Source organism: Thermochaetoides thermophila (assembly GCF_000221225.1).
Source record: "Thermochaetoides thermophila DSM 1495 unplaced genomic scaffold scf7180000011815, whole genome shotgun sequence".
Classification (NCBI taxonomy): Eukaryota; Fungi; Ascomycota; class Sordariomycetes; order Sordariales; family Chaetomiaceae; genus Thermochaetoides; species Thermochaetoides thermophila.
In genome coordinates this window covers 716,949-735,010 of record NW_006383031.1, presented here as the reverse complement: position 1 = coordinate 735,010, position 18,062 = coordinate 716,949, and the positions used below count along the sequence as shown (strand labels likewise).

Below are 18,062 nucleotides of genomic sequence, written 5' to 3'. Positions count from 1 at the left end.
AACTCAAGTTCGTGCTCTTTCTCTTGGCGCTGGGAACCCTAATTTTTTTTGACTCTGTCAGCTTCTTCCTCTCTCTCCTCATACCAAACAAAACAAAAAAAAAGAAGGAAAATTTTTTGTTTTATATGGGTAAGGGATAAACTTACCCCGGCCCCGCGACCACCACCCCACTTGCGTCAAATCAATCTGATAACACCCATGCCTATAACTCAACCGATCTTTCGACCGTGCCGGATGGCTGGGTCTCCCCATCTGGGCAGCCATCCTCTCCAACTCCTCCACGCTCGGCGCGTCCCCCCCACCAGGCCAGTCCATCTCCAAGTTAACGCTAATCCTGCAGTCAAGCGGTAAGTCCGGGAAGTGGAGGGAGATATCAGCAATCCGGGCTTTGACAATCTTCGCCAGGACTTGTTTCGTCTTCTGGTCGTGCGTGACACGCAGTCTCGCGCCGTGGCCGCGCTGCGCGAGGGGTTTTGCCACACACACCGGTAAGACGGAGTCCCGCACTTGCGGGGGGATGTCGATGAAGCGGTCGATTTCGCGACGGTGGAGGTAGTCGATGGGCAGACGGGGGCGAGGCAGGGAAGCATGCGCGGCGCGGTTAGCGGGATGGGTTTGTTGCACGTGGTAGTTGAGGAACTCGTTGAATTGTTTGTGTTGGGCTTCGGTCATGGAGGATTTGAATGCGAGCCAGTTACCCGTGTCTTGGAGGATGGTCTCGGACAAGACGGGAAGGAAGACGCGCTGGTTCGATTCCTTGTCGATCAAGCAGCCGAGCTTGGCTTCAATCTCGAACTTGACTCCACGCGACTGGATCTCGCCCATGTCCGGGTTCATGACGACGTGTTGGAAGAGGAAGTCGGCGATAGTCTTGGAGAAGCCGTCTTGTGGGACGGTGTTGGTGATGGAGGGCTCCCATGGGCCGAGGGGGCCCCAGGCGGGCGCAGCTGCTTCCGAAGGGGGAGCGGAAGGAGCTGCGGGAGCGGGCTTCTTTTCTTCGGGCGATGTGTGCCGGCTGCGATGGGGGTCGGTGGGACGAGCCATTACGTGGTTGTCGAGCTTGCCGTTGGGAAGGGGCTTTCGGTCGACGACGGGGCGGTAGAGGACTCGGTTCGGGTGGTTGGGTGTTCGGCCATTGATGGACTGGGCCCACGGGGGAGGAGTCCTGTAGATAGTGCGTTTCTTCTCGGGCTTAGGCTGATCAGAGGAGGACTGTTGTGACTGCTGCTGCTGCTGCTGCTGTTGTTGTTGTTGTTGTTGTTGTTGTTGTTGTTGCTGCTGCTGCTGCTGCTGCTGTGCAGAAGCAGAATTGGCGTAGGGTCCACGGCCATTGGGGCTCTCAAAGGGCGCCGGACGCGACTCGCGTTTTTCTAGCTCCTCGGGACGCAGCTCGCGGTCCTCCAACTTTCTCTTGGCGCCTCGATCAGCCATTGTGGGCATTGATTGAGCCGACTGGGCTGGCTGAGGCTGAGGCTGAGGCTGTGACTGTGGCTGCTGGTGAGCACGCGGATCGAGATCCGAGACGACTGACAAGCTCGGACGACCCGAACTATTGGGCAGACTCGAGACTCGCGTCTTGGGACTAACGCTGACGCTGCGTTCCTTGTCGCTGCTGCGCGGGCCCGGGCCGACCGACTCTCGACTTTCTCGACTTTGGCTATGTGGCTCGCTCAGGTTCTGGGTACTCGGCGGCCTGGGTAGCACCGGGGGCGGTGGCGGCGGCGGCGGCGGCGGCGGCGGCGGCGGTGAAGCTTGCGATGTAGAATGGAAGCTGGGAGCCGGCAGACGCTGCTGGTATGGGCTTGATGGCTGTGCGTAACTAACCGGTTGGGCCGGGCGACCGGACAGGGGAACGGTCGATGAGGGGGTCGGGTTCGGTGACGGTTGAGCTTGTTGTTGGGCGGGCTGGGGTACGGGTTGGCGGGACTGCTGTGGATCCGGCTGGGGAAGGTGACGCGACGCGGCGACGGGGCTGCCCTGGGCGTAAGGCGGGCCTGGCGGCAGACCGTACTGGGCGGGCTGGCTATGCGCAGAAGTCGGCGTCGGCGTCGATTGGGCCGAGGTAGGTCGATAATTGTATGGATGGGCCGATGCTGGCGTGGCCACAGCAGGGCTCTGTGGAATGTGAGGGTGAGGAGGGTGAGCAGAAGCAGGATGGGGAGGATGACCTGGCGGGCCTTGAAGGTACGGCGCCGACGCAGACGGGCTTGTCACACCGGCGGGTCCGGCCGGCTGGGCGTAGCGATCTTGTGGGTGGTAGGTGGTGGTCGCACCTCCGGGTCCCGGGGGATATTGGTGCCGTTGCACAGGACTGGTCGGCGACGATTGTTGTTGGGGAGGGTAAGCTGAAGAAGAGTAGGGACCCGCGCTGATGGAGCTGGCGGGGCTGTGGCGGTAAGGAGAGTGCGCAGACACGCCGCTGAGGCTCGCAGACCGCGGGTCGGCCGACGGAACGGGCTGGACGGGCTGGACGGGCTGGACGGGCTGAACGGGCTGGACAAGCTGGACAGGCTGGAGAGTCGGCTGTGGCGGTCGTGAGAAGGAAGATGGGGCAGCAGCAGGGTGAGGGGGAGGGGCGTGATATGGGGGAGGGGAGCCGTATGGCGTCGAGCTGAGCTGCTGCGGCGGGTAGTCGTGCTTGATGTGAGCCTGCGTAGGCGAGAGCTGTGTCTGCGATCGAGCGTAGTCGCGATACGGCGGCTGCAGAGCGGTCTGGATGGGAGTCGAAGGGAGAGAAGACTGCGGCTGCGCGTGCGGAGGAGGTTGCTGCTGCGGCGGCTTGCTCGGCGTGCGCGCCGGGGGCGAGCCGTTGTCGTTGAGCATGCCCCGGAGGTCCATTTTGTCTGATTTGACTGTCTGGAATCTCGATGCCTGTCTGTTAACTGGTGATTGCGAAGTGTAGACCGAATTAAAAACTTTGTGTCTTTTTTCATCAACATCACCAACAACCCTCCCCGCCGGCGTCAGAATCTGCCGCAATTGCCGTCCGCAGTCTCAATTGCAGTCGACCGCTGCCGTCGCGACACCAAGGCCAATGGACCGTTTAAATCGAGTGAGAGAGAGAGAGAGAGAGAGAGAGTAGTTTTGTATGCGCAGAAGCAGCGTCACATCGTCGAGGCGAGCTCAGCTGGCGACAGAGGCGACACTCGACAGCGCTGAGGATCGGGTCGGCTGTCGTCAGTTGGCGCCGTTCGTCTCGACTGGCGATGATCTTATCTGTCGCTTTACATGCACGAGCCAGATGGAAATCGAATTAATTCAGAGTAAGCATGCGGACATGGAGAGCCTGGTTATGGACGCGCGATGATCTCGTCATGGCGCTGCGATGCAGCAGAAAGCAAAGCAGCTGAAGAGGGGGAGACCGTGAAGAAACAACAGGCTTGAGCTGTAGGCCCTGCGCAGCGGATACATGTGCAGAACACGCTCAAAAATAGAGGAGCAGCAGGAGAGATCAGAGGACGTAAAAAGTGGACTCTGCCCAGTCACTACGGTCCTGCATGTGCCGTTACCCTTTCCTCGCTGCAGCTGCCGTGCTCACGGCTTAACAGTGAGTGGTATTCTGCCTAAGGACAGCATGGCCTAAGTGGTTTTCTGGGACACATAACGTTAATTTTTTTAAAGTCATAAGCTATATTAAAAGTGATATGGACCCCCTTCGGGCCAGCTAAACTATGGTGATCCTCGCGATGGCTAGCTCTTTTTCACCGTCGGTGTTACCAGGTACAGGAGTTCAGGCTGGGCTGAAGATGGCTCGTGCAACCATGGACCGGAAAAGGTCTTTGCTTGGTGGAGCACAAGGAGACCTAATGTTAATGTGTACCGAGAGAGGGGCACTGCAAGACTGAGCTCTATCACTTGTCGTCACAAGATCGGGGAAACTTTGAGATAAAGGATAGATCAGCAATGAATGATTTCTTCAATTTGAATTAAATTAAATCATAACCCAAATTTTTTCACAAATATCTGAGGAGCTGCTTTATGCTGCTTCTAGCTATCCCCAGGTACCTGCTGCTTCGAGCCGCGAGCGCCAAGCTCAGTGGGCCCGGAAAATTGAGCCGCCGGCACCCGCTGATTGGCCAGTCGTCCGCAAGGCAGAGCTTCCTGACGTGGACGGTCAGCCTGCGCGTTGGCTGGGCGAGCCTGACCCTGAGCCTGCGAAATGCAGCTTGGCTGCTTCACCATCAAACACTTCCCCTTCTTCCATCGACAGACGGCACTTCTGCCCGAGCGGCGCCGACGAAGCCAGTAGAATTGCAGTCCAAAAATCAAACGAACTACTAACTAAACTATAAGTACCTGAACTTATCACCTCGGCTTCGTTTCCCAAGTATCGGCGCCGAAACAGCCCCTCCCCCTCAGTAAACATCGAAAAAACATCCCCGACGCTCGACGAGACGCCGACATGCTCAACGTCATCACCGCCCCAGGCGTGCTGGCCTTCCTGGGCGACGAGCCCCCGGAGCTCAAGGTCTTTGCCCTCAAGACGCTGAACGACGACATCGACACCATCTGGACCGAGGTCGCCGCGGTGCTGAGCCAGATGTGCGTTCCTCCAGCTCATCCTCTCCTTCACATCTTGCCACTCCTCCCCTAACAGTTCACAGCGAAGCCCTCTACGAAGATGAGTCCTTCCCCGAGCGCCAGCTGGCCGCCCTCGTGCTGGCCAAGGTCTACTTCCACCTGCAGGCCTACAACGAGAGCATGACGTTTGCCCTAGCCGCCGGCCCGCTCTTCAACCTCGACGCCCCGGGCGAGTTCGAGGAGACCATCATCGCCAAGTGCATCGACCAGTACATCGCCGTGTCGTCGGCCCGGCACACCCCGCCGAAGCAGATCCAGACTGACATCCAGCTGCCCGCCATCACGACGACCTTTGGCAGCGTCATCCCCGAGAACTCGGCCCTTATCTCGCCCACGACGCCCTTCTCGCAGTCGACCCTGCCGTCCAAGTCCCTGCTGTCGCGGACGTCTGACGAGACCGCGCCCGAGTCGGTCGCCCAGTTCAGCGATCCAGCCGCGTGGAACGCCCTCGAGGCCGTGGTCGAGCGCCTGTTCGAACGCGCCCTCAACGAGGGCAAGTACCGCCAGGTCGTGGGCATCGCCATCGAGGCCAAGAACCTAGACGTGCTACGCCGTGTCATCAAGCGCGCCAGCGCCGATGCCGGTCGCGAGGGGGCGCCGAACCCGGCCGAGGAGCTCATGGAGTACTGCCTGCATGTCTGCATGGATATCGTCCAGGAGCGCGGCCTGCGGACTGAGATCTTGCGGCTGATCCTCGACCTGCTCAACGAGATCCAGAACCCCGACTACTTTGCGATCGCCAAGTGCGTCGTGTATCTCGACTCGGACGAGGAGGCTTCGGCCCTGCTCAAGCAGTTGGTGGCCAAGGGCACGCAGAACGCTACTGCCATTGCCTACCAGATCGCCTTCGATTTGTACGACAATGGCACGCAAGAGTTCCTCAACAAGGTCATCAAGTCGCTGCCGTCCGGCGAGCCGCCCAAGAAGCCCGAGGGCGAGTCTGAGAGCGCGCCCCTGCTGGAAAACCAGGACGGCTCGGAGGAGAAGGAGGAGAAGGAGGAGAAGGAGGAGGAGGCCAAGGTCTACCGCAACATCCGGTCGATCCTGGACGGCACCACGACGATCCGGCTCAACCTCGAGTTCCTCTACCGCAACAACCACACCGACCTCAACATCCTCAACAAGGTTCGCGACAGCTTGGAGGCTCGCAATTCCATCTTCCACACGGCGGTCACCTTCTGCAACGCCTTCATGAATTCGGGCACCACGAACGATAAGTTCTTCCGCGACAACCTCGACTGGCTGGGCAAGGCCGTCAACTGGTCCAAGTTCACGGCCACGGCTGCTCTCGGCGTCATTCACCGCGGCAACCTCAGCCAGTCGCGGAAGCTCTTGGAGCCCTACCTGCCTAAGCAGGGCGGTGTTAGCAACGGGTCTATCTTTAGCCAGGGTGGCGCTCTCTATGCCTACGGCCTGATTCACGCCAACCACGGCGCCGACGCGCTCGAGTACCTGCGCAGTCAGTTCGTGGCCGCCGACGAGGAGGTCATCCAGCACGGCGGCGCGCTGGGTCTCGGCATCGCCGGCATGGCGACGGGCGACGAGCAGATCTACGAGGAGCTCCTCAAGGTGTTGTACGCCGACTCGGCCCTGAACGGCGAGGCGGTCGGCCTGGCTATCGGTCTCATCATGCTGGGTACCGGCAGCGCGAAGGCGCTCGAGGCTATGTTCACCTACGCGCACGAGACGACCCACGAGAAGATCATCCGCGGCTGCGCGCTCGGCATGGCCCTGATCATGTACGGCCGGCAAGAAGGCGCCGACACGCTGATCGAAGGCCTGCTCAACGACCCCGACCCGATGCTGCGCTACGGCGGTATCTTGACGATCGCCATGGCCTACTGCGGCACCGGCAGCAACAAGGCCATCCGCAAGCTGCTGCACATGGCCGTCAGCGACGTCAACGACGACGTGCGCCGCATCGCCGTCATGTCGCTCGGCTTCATCCTCTTCCGCAAGCCCGGCAGCGTCCCGCGCATGGTCGAGCTGCTGGCCGAGTCGTACAATCCGCACGTGCGCTACGGCTCGGCCATGGCGCTGGGTATCGCCTGCGCCGGCACTGGCCTCGACGAGGCGATTGACCTGCTCGAGCCCATGATCAAGGACCCCAGCGACTTCGTGCGCCAGGGCGCGCTGATCGCCCACGCCATGATCATGGTCCAGCAGAACGAGGTCATGAACCCCAAGGTCGGCACCATCCGCAAGACCCTGCGAAAGGTGGTTAGCGACCGCCACGAAGACGCCATGACCAAGTTCGGCGCGTCGCTTGCCCTGGGTATCTTGGATGCCGGCGGTCGCAACTGCACCATCGGCCTCCAGACGCAGACGGGCAACCTCAACATGCTGGGCATCGTCGGCATGGCCGTGTTTACGCACTACTGGTACTGGTTCCCCTTCACGCACTTCTTGTCGCTGAGCTTCGTGCCGACCAGCATCATCGCGCTCGACCATGATCTGGAGATGCCTACTATCAAGTTCTATTGTGCGGCGAGGGCAAGTCTGTTTGATTACCCGCCCGAAGACCAGGTCAAGGCCGAGGAGGGCCCTACGCTGGTGACGACGGCGATCTTGTCGACTACCGCGCAAGCCAAGCGTCGCGCGCAGAAGAAGGAGAAGGCGGCTAGGAGGGAGAGCATGGATATTGATCAGCCTGCCGCGAAGACACCTTCCCAGACGACGGCGCCTGCCGGTGGAGACAAGATGGAGGTTGATGATGATGAGGAAGGTAAGAAAAAGGAAGAGGAGAAAGAGAAGAAGGAGAAGGAGAAGGAGAAGGAGAAGGAGAAGGAGAAGGAGAAGGAGAAGGAGAAGGAGAAGGAGAAGGAGAAGGAGAAGGAGAAGGAGAAGGAGAAGGAGAAGGAGGAGGAGGAGGAGCAGCAGCAGCAACAGCAGCAGAAGGAAGAGGCAAAGAAGAAGGCCGAGAAGGAGAAGGTCGGGTTCGAGATTGAGAATATGAGCCGCGTGTTGCCCGGCCAGCTCAAGTATATCTCATTCCCGGCGGGGAGGTATAAGCCGGTGAAGAAGGTAAGCCCTTTCTCCCCCAACCCTCCCTCCCTCTTCTTACCCTGGCTTTCCATTCCATTCCCAGCCATACACGATACTAACTGTGTTAATCCAGCCAACCGGTGGCCCTCTCCTCCTGCATGACTCTACCCCGTCGGAACCCAAGTCTCTCATCGAAGAAAAACTCAAGAAGGTCACCACTGAGCGGGCGCCTGTCGCGGGTCAGACCACCGGCTCCGCAGCCTCAGCACGTGCCGCTGCCACGCAGCAGCTCCTGTCTAACCTGTCCCAGCGCGGCGCTGCGGGTACGATTCCAGGGCTTAATGAGCTGTTTGGGATTACCACGCCGCAGCGTGGGGAGGGTAGATCGGGTAGGGCTGCAGGAAGAGGTGAAGGGGAGAGTGGTAGCGGGGCCGCCGCCGCGGCTGGCGTGTTGACGGCGGTGGATGAGGATCAGGAGGGGGATATGGAGGCGGAAGTGCCGCGGGAGTTTGAGTATTTTAGTGAGGGGGAGGAAGAGTAAATTGGTAGAGGTTAGAGGAGCATAATACTATTGGTGGTTAATAGATGGGTTTATTATGCCCGGTTGAAGAGAAGATAGTCTGGCCGGCTATAATTGTTACGGGGCCCGACTTGGGGACGTATGTGTCCTTTTGTCCTCTACGTTTTTCCCTTGTCATTCCTTATCTACTCAACGGGGTCGTCTCTCTCTCTCTCTCTCTCTCTCTATACATATCATATACCTTGCTTCAGATGGTTATATCTCCTTTATCAAGTAGTTCGAGGGAATGTTGCTGAGCCCCCATGTTTATAAGCTGCCATTTTCCCCAGAGGACCCAACAAAGCTAAGGCGAGAAATTGGACCAAAAACGTCTCAAGCTTCGGGCAGTCCTTTGCCCACTTAATTCAGCTCACACAGCTTCTAAACGTTGTCCCCCTGAAAACACCTGCCGCCAGTCGGGATGATGTCATCGATTGGAGCTTGGTCCCCGCCAACACTGCTACTAGGCCAGTCCAGGCCTTGTAAGTCTGAGCAGTTAGAGAAGAAGTCTGAAAAAGAAAAACGAAAAAAAAAAACAAAAAAAAAGCGATAACATGCCTGTCGTGTTGTCGAGCGACGTCTTCAAGTCGTCCGAATATCTTTGCAGATTAGCTTCAGGCCGTGGTTTCCTTGTCCGGGGCATAGCAGGTCTTTGAGCCTTGATTGCCGCCCGTATAATCATCACCTAAACTTTGTCACACGGCTACACTGCGGATTGATCCGACTTCCGATTGTGTTGTGTTGCTCCCACGATTTTCGCCGCATTTACTGTAGGGTTCGGGCTCCGAACGCTGCTAGGTGGCCATCAGAAAGCGAGACTCCCGATATGGCTGACCCGTCCAAATACTTGTACGTCTCGCCGCAGTTGCTCTTTTACGTTCTTGTTCACCCCCCCTAGGTACCCAATACGTGGAATTTGCTTCCTACTGCTCAAGGACGGAGAAGAGACGCTAACCCGCTGAAAAGGCTCCGCGTCTCCTGCGGCCCCTCCTACACGCCCTCAACCCACACTCTCATCAACGTCAACTCCCCTCGTCCAGTGCGTGTGGTGACAGACGCAATCGAGGCAGAGGTATGGGTAAGGATAAAGGATCATTGGCGGGGTGTGCCAAAAAGCGCACCACAGAGTTCGGGGTATTTTGAGCTCGAGGAGCATCGGAGTAGGGGGGATAGGTATAGTATTGGTCTAAGGTTTCGCTTACTAGACCCAGACAAGGCAGAAAACTCAAGACGAGAGTGTGATGGGAAACACATGAACGGAGCCGGGGACGAAACTGGGAATGAAAATGGGAATCATGACCCCGAGGATATCAAACGGGCAGAGGGCACACCTGAACAATGCGAAGGATGGAGGGTGCCTGACTTCAAGGGCAAAGGCAAAGAGATATGCGTGTCGGAGACGCCCTCCCCACGAACGATAACGCCACAACACCCGACCTCGCAACACCATCCCTCTTCCTCCTCCTCCTCCTCCTCCCAAACCCCAGCCGTCACTTCAACTTCCAAAGAACCTCGTGGAATACCAGCAAAAAGCCTCCTCTTCGGGAATTCCCTCCCACACCCCATCCGCGACCGGCTCCCGCCCGGCTTCGGCATGGCCCTGTCCCTGCTCACACGCTGGATCGACCCCGGCCTTGAAGGGGACGTCTACTCTGATACTCCACACTTGTTTGGGCCTGTGCTAAGCAGTTTTAATACGGTATACGTGGGTCGTGGAGCCGTCGATCTGGGGGCCCAGGGAGAGGAGCTCAGGGCACACGGAGACGAGGTGAGGGGGGTTGGTGTGAAGGGAGGTCAGGATGTCGAGAGAGAGGAGGGAGAAGATGAGGCCATGCGCAAGATGAAGCGTCTGGACATCAACCATGAAAACGGCAACCATCATAACCCTGACACGGAAGACGGCGTGGGCTTGGCAATTCAAGAGGGAGGAGACGAAGAAGGCCTGGCCTGGAGGAGAATCATAGGGTGTCCTGACACAGCGTCGGGGAGGATCAACTGGACGCTGAAGGATGATGGAAAGGAAAAGTGGGTATGGGAGTTTGGAAGATGGTACTCAATTGACTTTTTCAACCCTTACATTGACTTTGGTGAGTTGGCGGTGCGGTTGCCGGGGATCAGGATTCCGGTGTTTCGGTATTGGGATGGGCAGGGGTTGAGGTAAGTCCCTTTATTTTATTTTATGTTTTTATTTTATTTTTTATTTTATATTTTATTTTACTTCCCTTGACACTCAACAACTCCTCCCCTCCTCCCTTCTTTTCTGGTTCAGAGTTTGCCAGGGGCTCGAGCCAAGCGTTTTTCTTTCATTATCTTTCCTTTCCTTTTTTTTTTTTTTTGCTAGCCCCCTATGTGGGAATTCCCCTTTTTCAGTCCCCGAGCTCATATCTTTCCCCCTTTTAGGGGCCATCTCAAACGCTCACACACCCTCAGGTACGTCCTCCTCAACCGCTCGACGCAAAACCCCTACCTAGTCATCCTCTTCACTTTGCACTTGGTTGAGGACATCAACCCCGGGGACGGGTCCCTCAAGCCCGATGCAGCCCGCGCTCTAGAGCTGGAACAGGCCGGGCTGAAGGTTACGGGGGCAGATGAGGGGGAGATGATTGCGCAGGAAGAGGAACTTGAGTTAGAGCCAGATGACGAGGGGTTTGCAGAGGAGGAGAGGATTGGGGGGGAGATTGGGAAGTTTGAGGGAGAGGTTGATTAGCACCAGGATTGTCAGCTTTGGGTGGATTAGGATTTGAAGTTTGCGGGTATTAGGTCTATCGCTGTGGAATAACATGATGGAAAGTCTTATGTGTGAACGAGTTTCTGCTCTAGTCAGTCAGTCACCACACAACACAAACTCAGATAATCAACAACAACAAAAACAACAACAACAAAAAAAAAAAAAGGGGGGGGGGCTCAAACTCACCTTAGCAAACCCACTCCTCCCTCTAACCCCCTCTCCCAAAAGTACCAGAACCCACGGCACCCCCGTTAACACCACCGCGACACCCCCCAAAACCGCCCCCGCCTTCACGGGCCCCAAATCCCCATACAGTCTCCTCGTCACCAGGGGAAACGCGCCGCCCAACACATTCCGACAAAATGATTGTGCCGCCAAGGCAGACGACGCATACCCCTGATACGTATCAGCAAAGTAGTTGAAGACAGCTAAGTAGACACTAAAGATGCCGAGTGTTGATAGAAAGATGCCGACTAGTGGGCCGGCTGGGGAAAGCTGCGGTTGGGCGGTGAAGCCGAAGGTGAAAAGGCCGAGGGGTAATAACGTGCTGGTGAGGCATGTGGGGTAGAGGCGGGATTCGGGGGTTGACGGGGGGAAGTGGGCTCTTAAATAAGCCCAGAAGGGGTCGAGCTTTGAGGGGGGAAGTTTGGGAAGGGGAGAGGGGATCTCCTCGGAACTGTTTGTGCCATCTTCTGCGGGAGAAGCCCATTTCGGGTGACGGAGAAGCTTCTCCTGCCAGATTCCCATGCCTGTTGCCACAACAGCGCCGATGACCATCGCAGAAAAAGCGTACCCGGACCCGGAGAGGGGCCAGCCGTAGACGGTCTGAAAGACGTACGGCACCGAGCCGAAGGTGAGGTACAGCACGCCCCAGGCGAAGGCGGCCCAGAGGGAGAAAAAGAAGACGACTGGTTCCGTAAATAGCAGATGGAACGGTCGCGTGACGCTAATCCGGATCATCGTCGCCAGCGAGGCGCGCTCCTCGTCTTCCTTCACGACCCAGCGAATACGGCGTAACTTCGACCCTTCCTGCGTCGTCCCCATCCTCTTCTCCTCATCTCCCTCCCCCCCCATCCCCTCCTCAACCCACACTCCGTAGTACCCCCTCCCTTCCAGTGCTTCATACCATCTATTCAAAGCCCTCGCCTTCCTGCTAAGCACAACCGAACCCCTCGTCTCCCTCCACATCACCGCAAGTGCCGCCATGAGCAACCCTCCGGCCACAGCCTGATGCCAAAACACCCACCTCCATTTATTCCCCTCCGCCAGTCTCTCAGCCATAACACTTCCCACCAAAGGCCCTGCGCCCGTCCCGGCCAGGACAGCCCCACTAAACACCGCCATAGGCATATTCCGCTCCCTCGCATCCCACATATCCGCAATCACTCCCCCAACCATGCTACTAAACACGCTGGCACCAGCCCCAACGAAGAACCGCACCACCAGCATCCCAGCCAGTGTTCGAACGACGCCGCAGAGCGCCTGGCAGACGACAAACACCGTGCCCGCGACCACGAAGACGGGGTATCGACCGTTGAGCTCGCTGAGGGGGGCTAGGATCATGGGCGCTAGCGCGAAGCCTAGGCAAAAGGTGGTTATGCCGGTGAGGACGGCTTCGATGGGGGGGAGGGGGAGAAGGATGCTTGGAGGAGGTGGGATGGCGGGGAGTAGACGCCGGCGGAGTAGGCTGTGAGGAAAGTCGCGAGGGAGGAGAGAGTGAGGAGAGTAAGTTTGGTTGTCGAGGGGAAGGTTTGGGGATTTTGGTAAGGTCTGAGGTCCGGAGAAGGAAGAGGGGGAGGGAGAGGGGATTGGGATGGGGAGAGGGAAGAATGGATGGTGTTTGCACGGGGAAGGGGGTTGAAAAGGTGAGGTAGAGGGAAGTTATTGGTGCGTTGCTTGAGAGGGCGGACATTTCCCTGTCATCAGGGGCGAAGGCCGTAACTGGTTCGGCCATATGGTAAAGTCTTGAATCGAAGAGTTCAGAGCTTGGATGTGTTGAGTTTAGGGTTGAGACTTCGCTGTTGTTCAAGGAAGGGATTCTGATAATGAAAATACAGACCTGACCTGTGAGTCTGGGCTTCGCTCGATATCATGCTCCTCAGAGGGCCCAAGAGACCCCGAAAATTAAGTCTTGGACATGAGTTACGCAAGAGATGCTGGTTGAAGACGTCGGCGCCCTTCTGTTACTATGCTGCAGCCAAGCCGATGTTACATCCGCTCTATCGGGGCAGGGCCGCGTTCGGCATAGCGGAGTGGCCCCGTTCCGATGAGCGCTCCCGATTCGACACACACTAGCTGCTCATGGGCCGTCGGGATATCCTGTTAAACAAGACACTGAGGGCGTTCGTCGAAGCTAACTACGACGAAGCTGATAATGCTACACGACGTTGGTGTTACTGTCATTCACCCGAATAGTCACATACTTCAATTTGCACATTGGGAGGACGGTAAAAAAAAAACCTGGATAGAAAGTGGATTGTGAAAACGGCTTAGATATGCAAAAATGATGCAATGGGAGAGCGGCGATACGCAGCGTAGTCGATGACTGTTGCAATTGGTGATAGATTCGGGTGTAGCGGGGCGGCCCCGCAGTTAAGCCGACCCTTGCCGGACCCACTTGCTGCAGGTCACTGACTAATCAGGGTAAAGAATCTCTTCGCTACATGGGCGCCCCACATGACGTTTAGGACCCACATTATGTTTTAACGCCAAGCTTAATCACCAACTTCATCGTCATCATCCTCGGCCCTTCACCCTCGAACATCACTGCGTTGACAGAACTTTAAATAGACAAATTGTAACGAAACAGATTTTTTGAAATTGACAGACAGACAGACAGAATGTACATTGTACATCTGTACACATATACCTCAATTGCAACTAAGCGCTATTTACACTGACACTCAGAATCTCAAGATACCCCCCCCCTTCACATCCACAACTAAAATATTCGACCAGAACTCGCTTCTCCATCATCCCCCTATTGCTCGGTTCCAAAAGAAATGCCAGTCTAAACCAGCTAAGACAGAGTCGGCGCACTCGAAGCCCAAGGCGCCCAACTATTAACATCCACATTCGCCACACTCCTATCCACCTGCCCAGGCGCGCTCCCACTCCCCAACAAGAAGTAGTTAATAAACTGATTAATCTCGCTATTCTGCCCGCTGGGGAACATGCAATGGTTATGTCCGCCAATGAGCGAGAAGCCCATATTATTCGGCACGCCATAGGCTTTGTAAATGGCCCTACCAGCACGCATGCATCCCGTCGTGGACACAGGACCCAACCAGTCGATATTATTCTCGAACACGGCCAGCCCGCGCGGAACGATCATTGCCGCGAGGAAGTGATGATCCTGCGGAATCGTCGTGATGCTCCGCGTCCACTGGTCAAAATTCCGACTAAACCACGGGTTCTCGGTCACAATCTGCGACGCGGTCTGGATATTTGCGCCGCTCGACTTTTGTTGGTCACTAATCCGCCAACAGGCGGCGCCTCCCGCACCCGATTCTTGGGGGATTGTGAGCGCGATGCGGTCCACAAACGCCCCCGTGATGAACGCGCCCTTGCCGTTGCGCGAGCAGCCTGTCACGCCGAGACGCTTGGTGTCTATACCGGAGGCCGCAGGGCCGACTTGTTCAAGGGCGTCGATCAGCCTGTCGACGCCCCACGCCCAAGCCGTGAGCGAGCCGGCGGAGTGCGAGGAGCCAAAGAGGTCGTAAAACTTGCCGCGGCCGCGGGAGCCCCCGCCGGCCTGGGCGGCGAACTCGTCGTTGTTGAAAGTAATTGTCGCGACGTTGCTCGGAACAGGCACAGAAATGCCGCCGATGCCAATAATAGCCGGGAAGGGGCCCTGCCCCGACGGCTTACGGATGCTAGCGGAGTAGGAAATAGTCTTGCCGTTGGCGGTGACGCGCACGGTGATGCTGTTGCCGCTCATGCTGCCCTCGACCTTGTCGGGCGGCGGGGGGTACTCGCCGAGTTCGTATTGCTGCATGATCTTGGAGATCTCCTTACGACGGCACTCGAAGTCGGCCTTGGTGGTGACTTTCTGGCCCGAGGCGGTCGTGAAAGGGTCGGGCAGCTTGGCTTGGTTGACGGTGCCATAGTTCGAGGAGACGGAGCAGGTGTCCTGCCGGGCGAAGACCTCGTTGTAGGCTGGGGCGGCGGCCGCGAAGGCCGTCGAGGCGAGGAGGAGGGCTGAAGAGAGGTGCACCATTGTGTCTGCTGCAGAGACATCGATGATTGCTCGCTGTTTGAGGTCTTGGAGAAAAGAGGGCTTTTGAAACGGTCTATATATACCTTTTGTCCTCTTGGATTGTGATGGGAGCATCCCTTGCTCCAAACTCCCCTATATTGCCCCCATAACACGCCAAACCACCGGTTCGTCCGCGCGCACATCTCTGGATAACTTCCCCGCGTTGTCCGTTCAACCGGGAATCTCAACAAAGTTTTGTTTCTTCTGCTCGTTCGTCACGGTCCTACGCGGCTCAAAGCTTGTCTCTCCCTTGGCACTATGGATCTACCTTTGCTTCCCCTGCCGCGTGTATGCGGATAATACGGATATTTTCCGGCCGCCCTCTGTCGGGATCTAATTGCGCCGCCGATTGGCAGCCGCCGCAGGAGCGACAATGCCGATGCAGCGCGGCTGTCGACCCGGATTGCGGGGGGGAGCATGCGTATCTGTATTGAGGTCCTTATGGGACTTTATATGCGTTTATGATGTCCATCCAGGGATTGAAAATCATAGGTGGGAAAACTATCCCGGGAGGGATATTGCAATCTGGGGGATGCAACTACGGTAATGGCATTAAAAGGGCTATTAATAGGTACGCTGACTTCTCTGGATCAGCTCTTCGTCTCTTGCACGACAGGTCGTATGCTCATCTCCTTGCCTTGATACTGTCGAGTTTGAAATTTCTCCTGGAAGGCTAAAAGAACATTCCATGTCATCGCTACCCCTGACAGATGCTGCAATCACTACTGGTCCACTACTACTTCGCCGCAGCCAAAGTCGGCCGAAGCTGTAACGGAGATTTTGGCGAGCCGTATTGTGTCACTAACAACTGTATTCCCCAAACTCGCTAATGGCATCCGGCCTATAGTGTAACAGGATGACAGGTGCGATGTCACTGTCGCTGGGTACTGGTACGTACCGTTGCGGTGAACTCGGCTGATACCTACTCTCGGTTGGTAAGGCTGAGAGTCTCAGGAAGACGACTACTAAGATGGCAATTGAGCCTATTATCCCAGAGATGCAGCTATGTTGGTAAGGTTTGCTTGTTAGTACTGCAATTTTCAAGGACTTGGTATGTGGTCGCCAATGCTGAGAACTTGTCCACACAATATGCAATTAGTTCGGAAGGCCGAAGTTAGCTCGGGGGCAGCAGCCCGCCGTATAGTATAGCCGCCAATATCGACTGGCCCGGGCTGATCAAACTTTTCGGTGTTTGGATATTGCCCGCGGGAATATGTGCACGCAGCTAGAGCTCGAGCTCTTTAACTGAAGCGGTTCCTGATACGAGACAGTCAGCTGAAATCCAGATACCACTATCATACGACGGCCATGTGAGCTGCCTAAGTGGAGGAAAAATTACGTCCCGATTAGGATCACGAGCTCTTCTTGTAGACAGTGAAATATTCATCACTCTTCTCGCTGTCGATATCAATGCTTTACCAGGGCCGACTACGTCTACATTATCCGGGTGGAGAAAACAACTCGAAGCCGTTTAGTCACCAGGTTGTCTATTGTCTACTCCGTAAATACTAGATGTAACAATCGTCGTCAGCTTAGGCCCTCAGTCTCCTGTTAAGCGACTGACTGTCTTCTCCAGATATTATGAAGCCTGCGTCTTATCCACCTAGGTAACCTTCGCTGCTTGGGAATTACATCAGGGGTCGCGTTATCCGAGCCGCTGAAATCCTATCATGGTACAGTGTACTTGGGTTTTCGTAGCAGCACCACATAAAGGGTTTGACTCCACGTAAGAGGCTGATCAGCAGGAGTGTATTGACTAATAAGTTCAGCTAAGACGATACTAGAATCAGAGGGGAAGTGAGGGGGCGAGGCCGAAAACTGGAAAATAAAAAAAATAAAAGAATTTAGGACAAGGAAGACAAAGAAAAGAAGTATAAGAAAAAGAAAAGACTAAAGCATGACAAATTCTCTTTGATACTCAGAAGAGACAAAGAAGGAGAAGAACAATTTCCCTAAAGGCCAAATCCCCTTATGTAGCGTTACTCTTAACTCAACCCTAACCCTTGTCGAAACAAAACCCCTTGCCCCACTGAACACAGACAACGATATTTCTCCCTACAAGCCTCCTCAGCGTCTGGTCCCTGGCCTTTTGTCTCTCATTTCTCACCTCAATCTTCCCCTTCTAATGCGTTTTCTTTTCCCTCAACTGTTCCCTTGAACTCCGGGTTGAAGGTTCAGTAGGCGACCCCCTCCACACCATCTAACCAAAGCCTTGAACCGGCCCTTCCTCTTAACTAACTCCTCATAACTCCCCGACTCAACAACCACTCCCCTTTCCAACATCACCACCAGATCTGCGATACGCATCATCTTTTTACTGTGTCTCACGACTACCACTGCCACGCCCTTCCCCCCACTTCCCCGTCCCAAACCCAAGCCAGCACCCCGTGACGATGCCAATGACAAAGACGGCACCTCCCTCGCGCGAGAGACTAGGTTCGCGATCACGTTGCGAACTTCCGAGGCTGCTTCAGCGTTTAACGCGCTGGTAGGTTCATCCAGGATAGGGAGTTGAGGACGACGGACCAGCGCGCGAGCGATACACAATCGCTGGGCTTTCCCGCCGCTCAGGGAGAGGCCGCCTTCTTTTGGGGGGGGGGTTGAGATATTGGGAGAGGGATTGCACAATGTCGAGGATGTTTGCTTCGTGGAGGGTGCGGAGGAGGTTCGCTTTAGAAGAGAGATCGAGTATTGAAGGAGGCAGGCCGTAGGCAGGTTTTTGCGCACCGCCAGGGGGAAGAGAAAGGCGTCTGGGAGACATACTCCACGTGGAGGAGTAAACTCTCTGTGTGAACTGTGTTGTAGGGGTGGGAGTTGTACAGCAGCGGCCGTTTGTCGGCCGGGACGGGTTCGTATAGACGCAAGAAGAGCGCTGCAAGCGTCGACTTGCTGAACCCAGAGGGGCTAACGATAACGGTGCATTCATTCATTGGGGGGGAGGGGAAACACGG

The 18,062-nt window shown here is 56.4% G+C and overlaps 4 protein-coding genes across 4 annotated transcripts; 1 reads left to right on the top strand and 3 right to left on the bottom strand.

Moving 5' to 3' along the window:
* Positions 1 to 3: 3 nt before the first annotated feature.
* Positions 4 to 2,838, bottom strand: CTHT_0018180 (uncharacterized protein; the record flags this gene model as incomplete). Its single annotated transcript, XM_006692253.1, has 2 exons — positions 4 to 38; positions 147 to 2,838. 2 exons carry the CDS (start codon positions 2,836 to 2,838, stop codon positions 4 to 6), a joined length of 2,727 nt encoding a protein of 908 aa, XP_006692316.1.
* A 1,564-nt stretch (positions 2,839 to 4,402) lies between these two features.
* CTHT_0018170 (26S proteasome regulatory subunit rpn2-like protein) lies at positions 4,403 to 10,832 on the top strand (the record flags this gene model as incomplete). The annotated part of the gene is made up of 8 exons (XM_006692252.1): positions 4,403 to 4,542; positions 4,605 to 7,605; positions 7,700 to 8,079; positions 8,542 to 8,607; positions 8,900 to 8,974; positions 9,092 to 9,164; positions 9,252 to 10,282; positions 10,556 to 10,832. 8 exons carry the CDS (start codon positions 4,403 to 4,405, stop codon positions 10,830 to 10,832), a joined length of 5,043 nt encoding a protein of 1,680 aa, XP_006692315.1.
* An 86-nt stretch (positions 10,833 to 10,918) lies between these two features.
* On the bottom strand, positions 10,919 to 12,416 carry CTHT_0018160 (uncharacterized protein; the record flags this gene model as incomplete). The annotated part of the gene is made up of 2 exons (XM_006692251.1): positions 10,919 to 10,936; positions 11,040 to 12,416. The coding sequence occupies 2 exons, from the start codon at positions 12,414 to 12,416 to the stop codon at positions 10,919 to 10,921; spliced, it is 1,395 nt and encodes a 464-aa protein (XP_006692314.1).
* A 1,456-nt stretch (positions 12,417 to 13,872) lies between these two features.
* On the bottom strand, positions 13,873 to 15,072 carry CTHT_0018150 (uncharacterized protein; the record flags this gene model as incomplete). The annotated part of the gene is made up of 1 exon (XM_006692250.1): positions 13,873 to 15,072. The coding sequence occupies one exon, from the start codon at positions 15,070 to 15,072 to the stop codon at positions 13,873 to 13,875; it is 1,200 nt and encodes a 399-aa protein (XP_006692313.1).
* Positions 15,073 to 18,062: the final 2,990 nt, after the last annotated feature.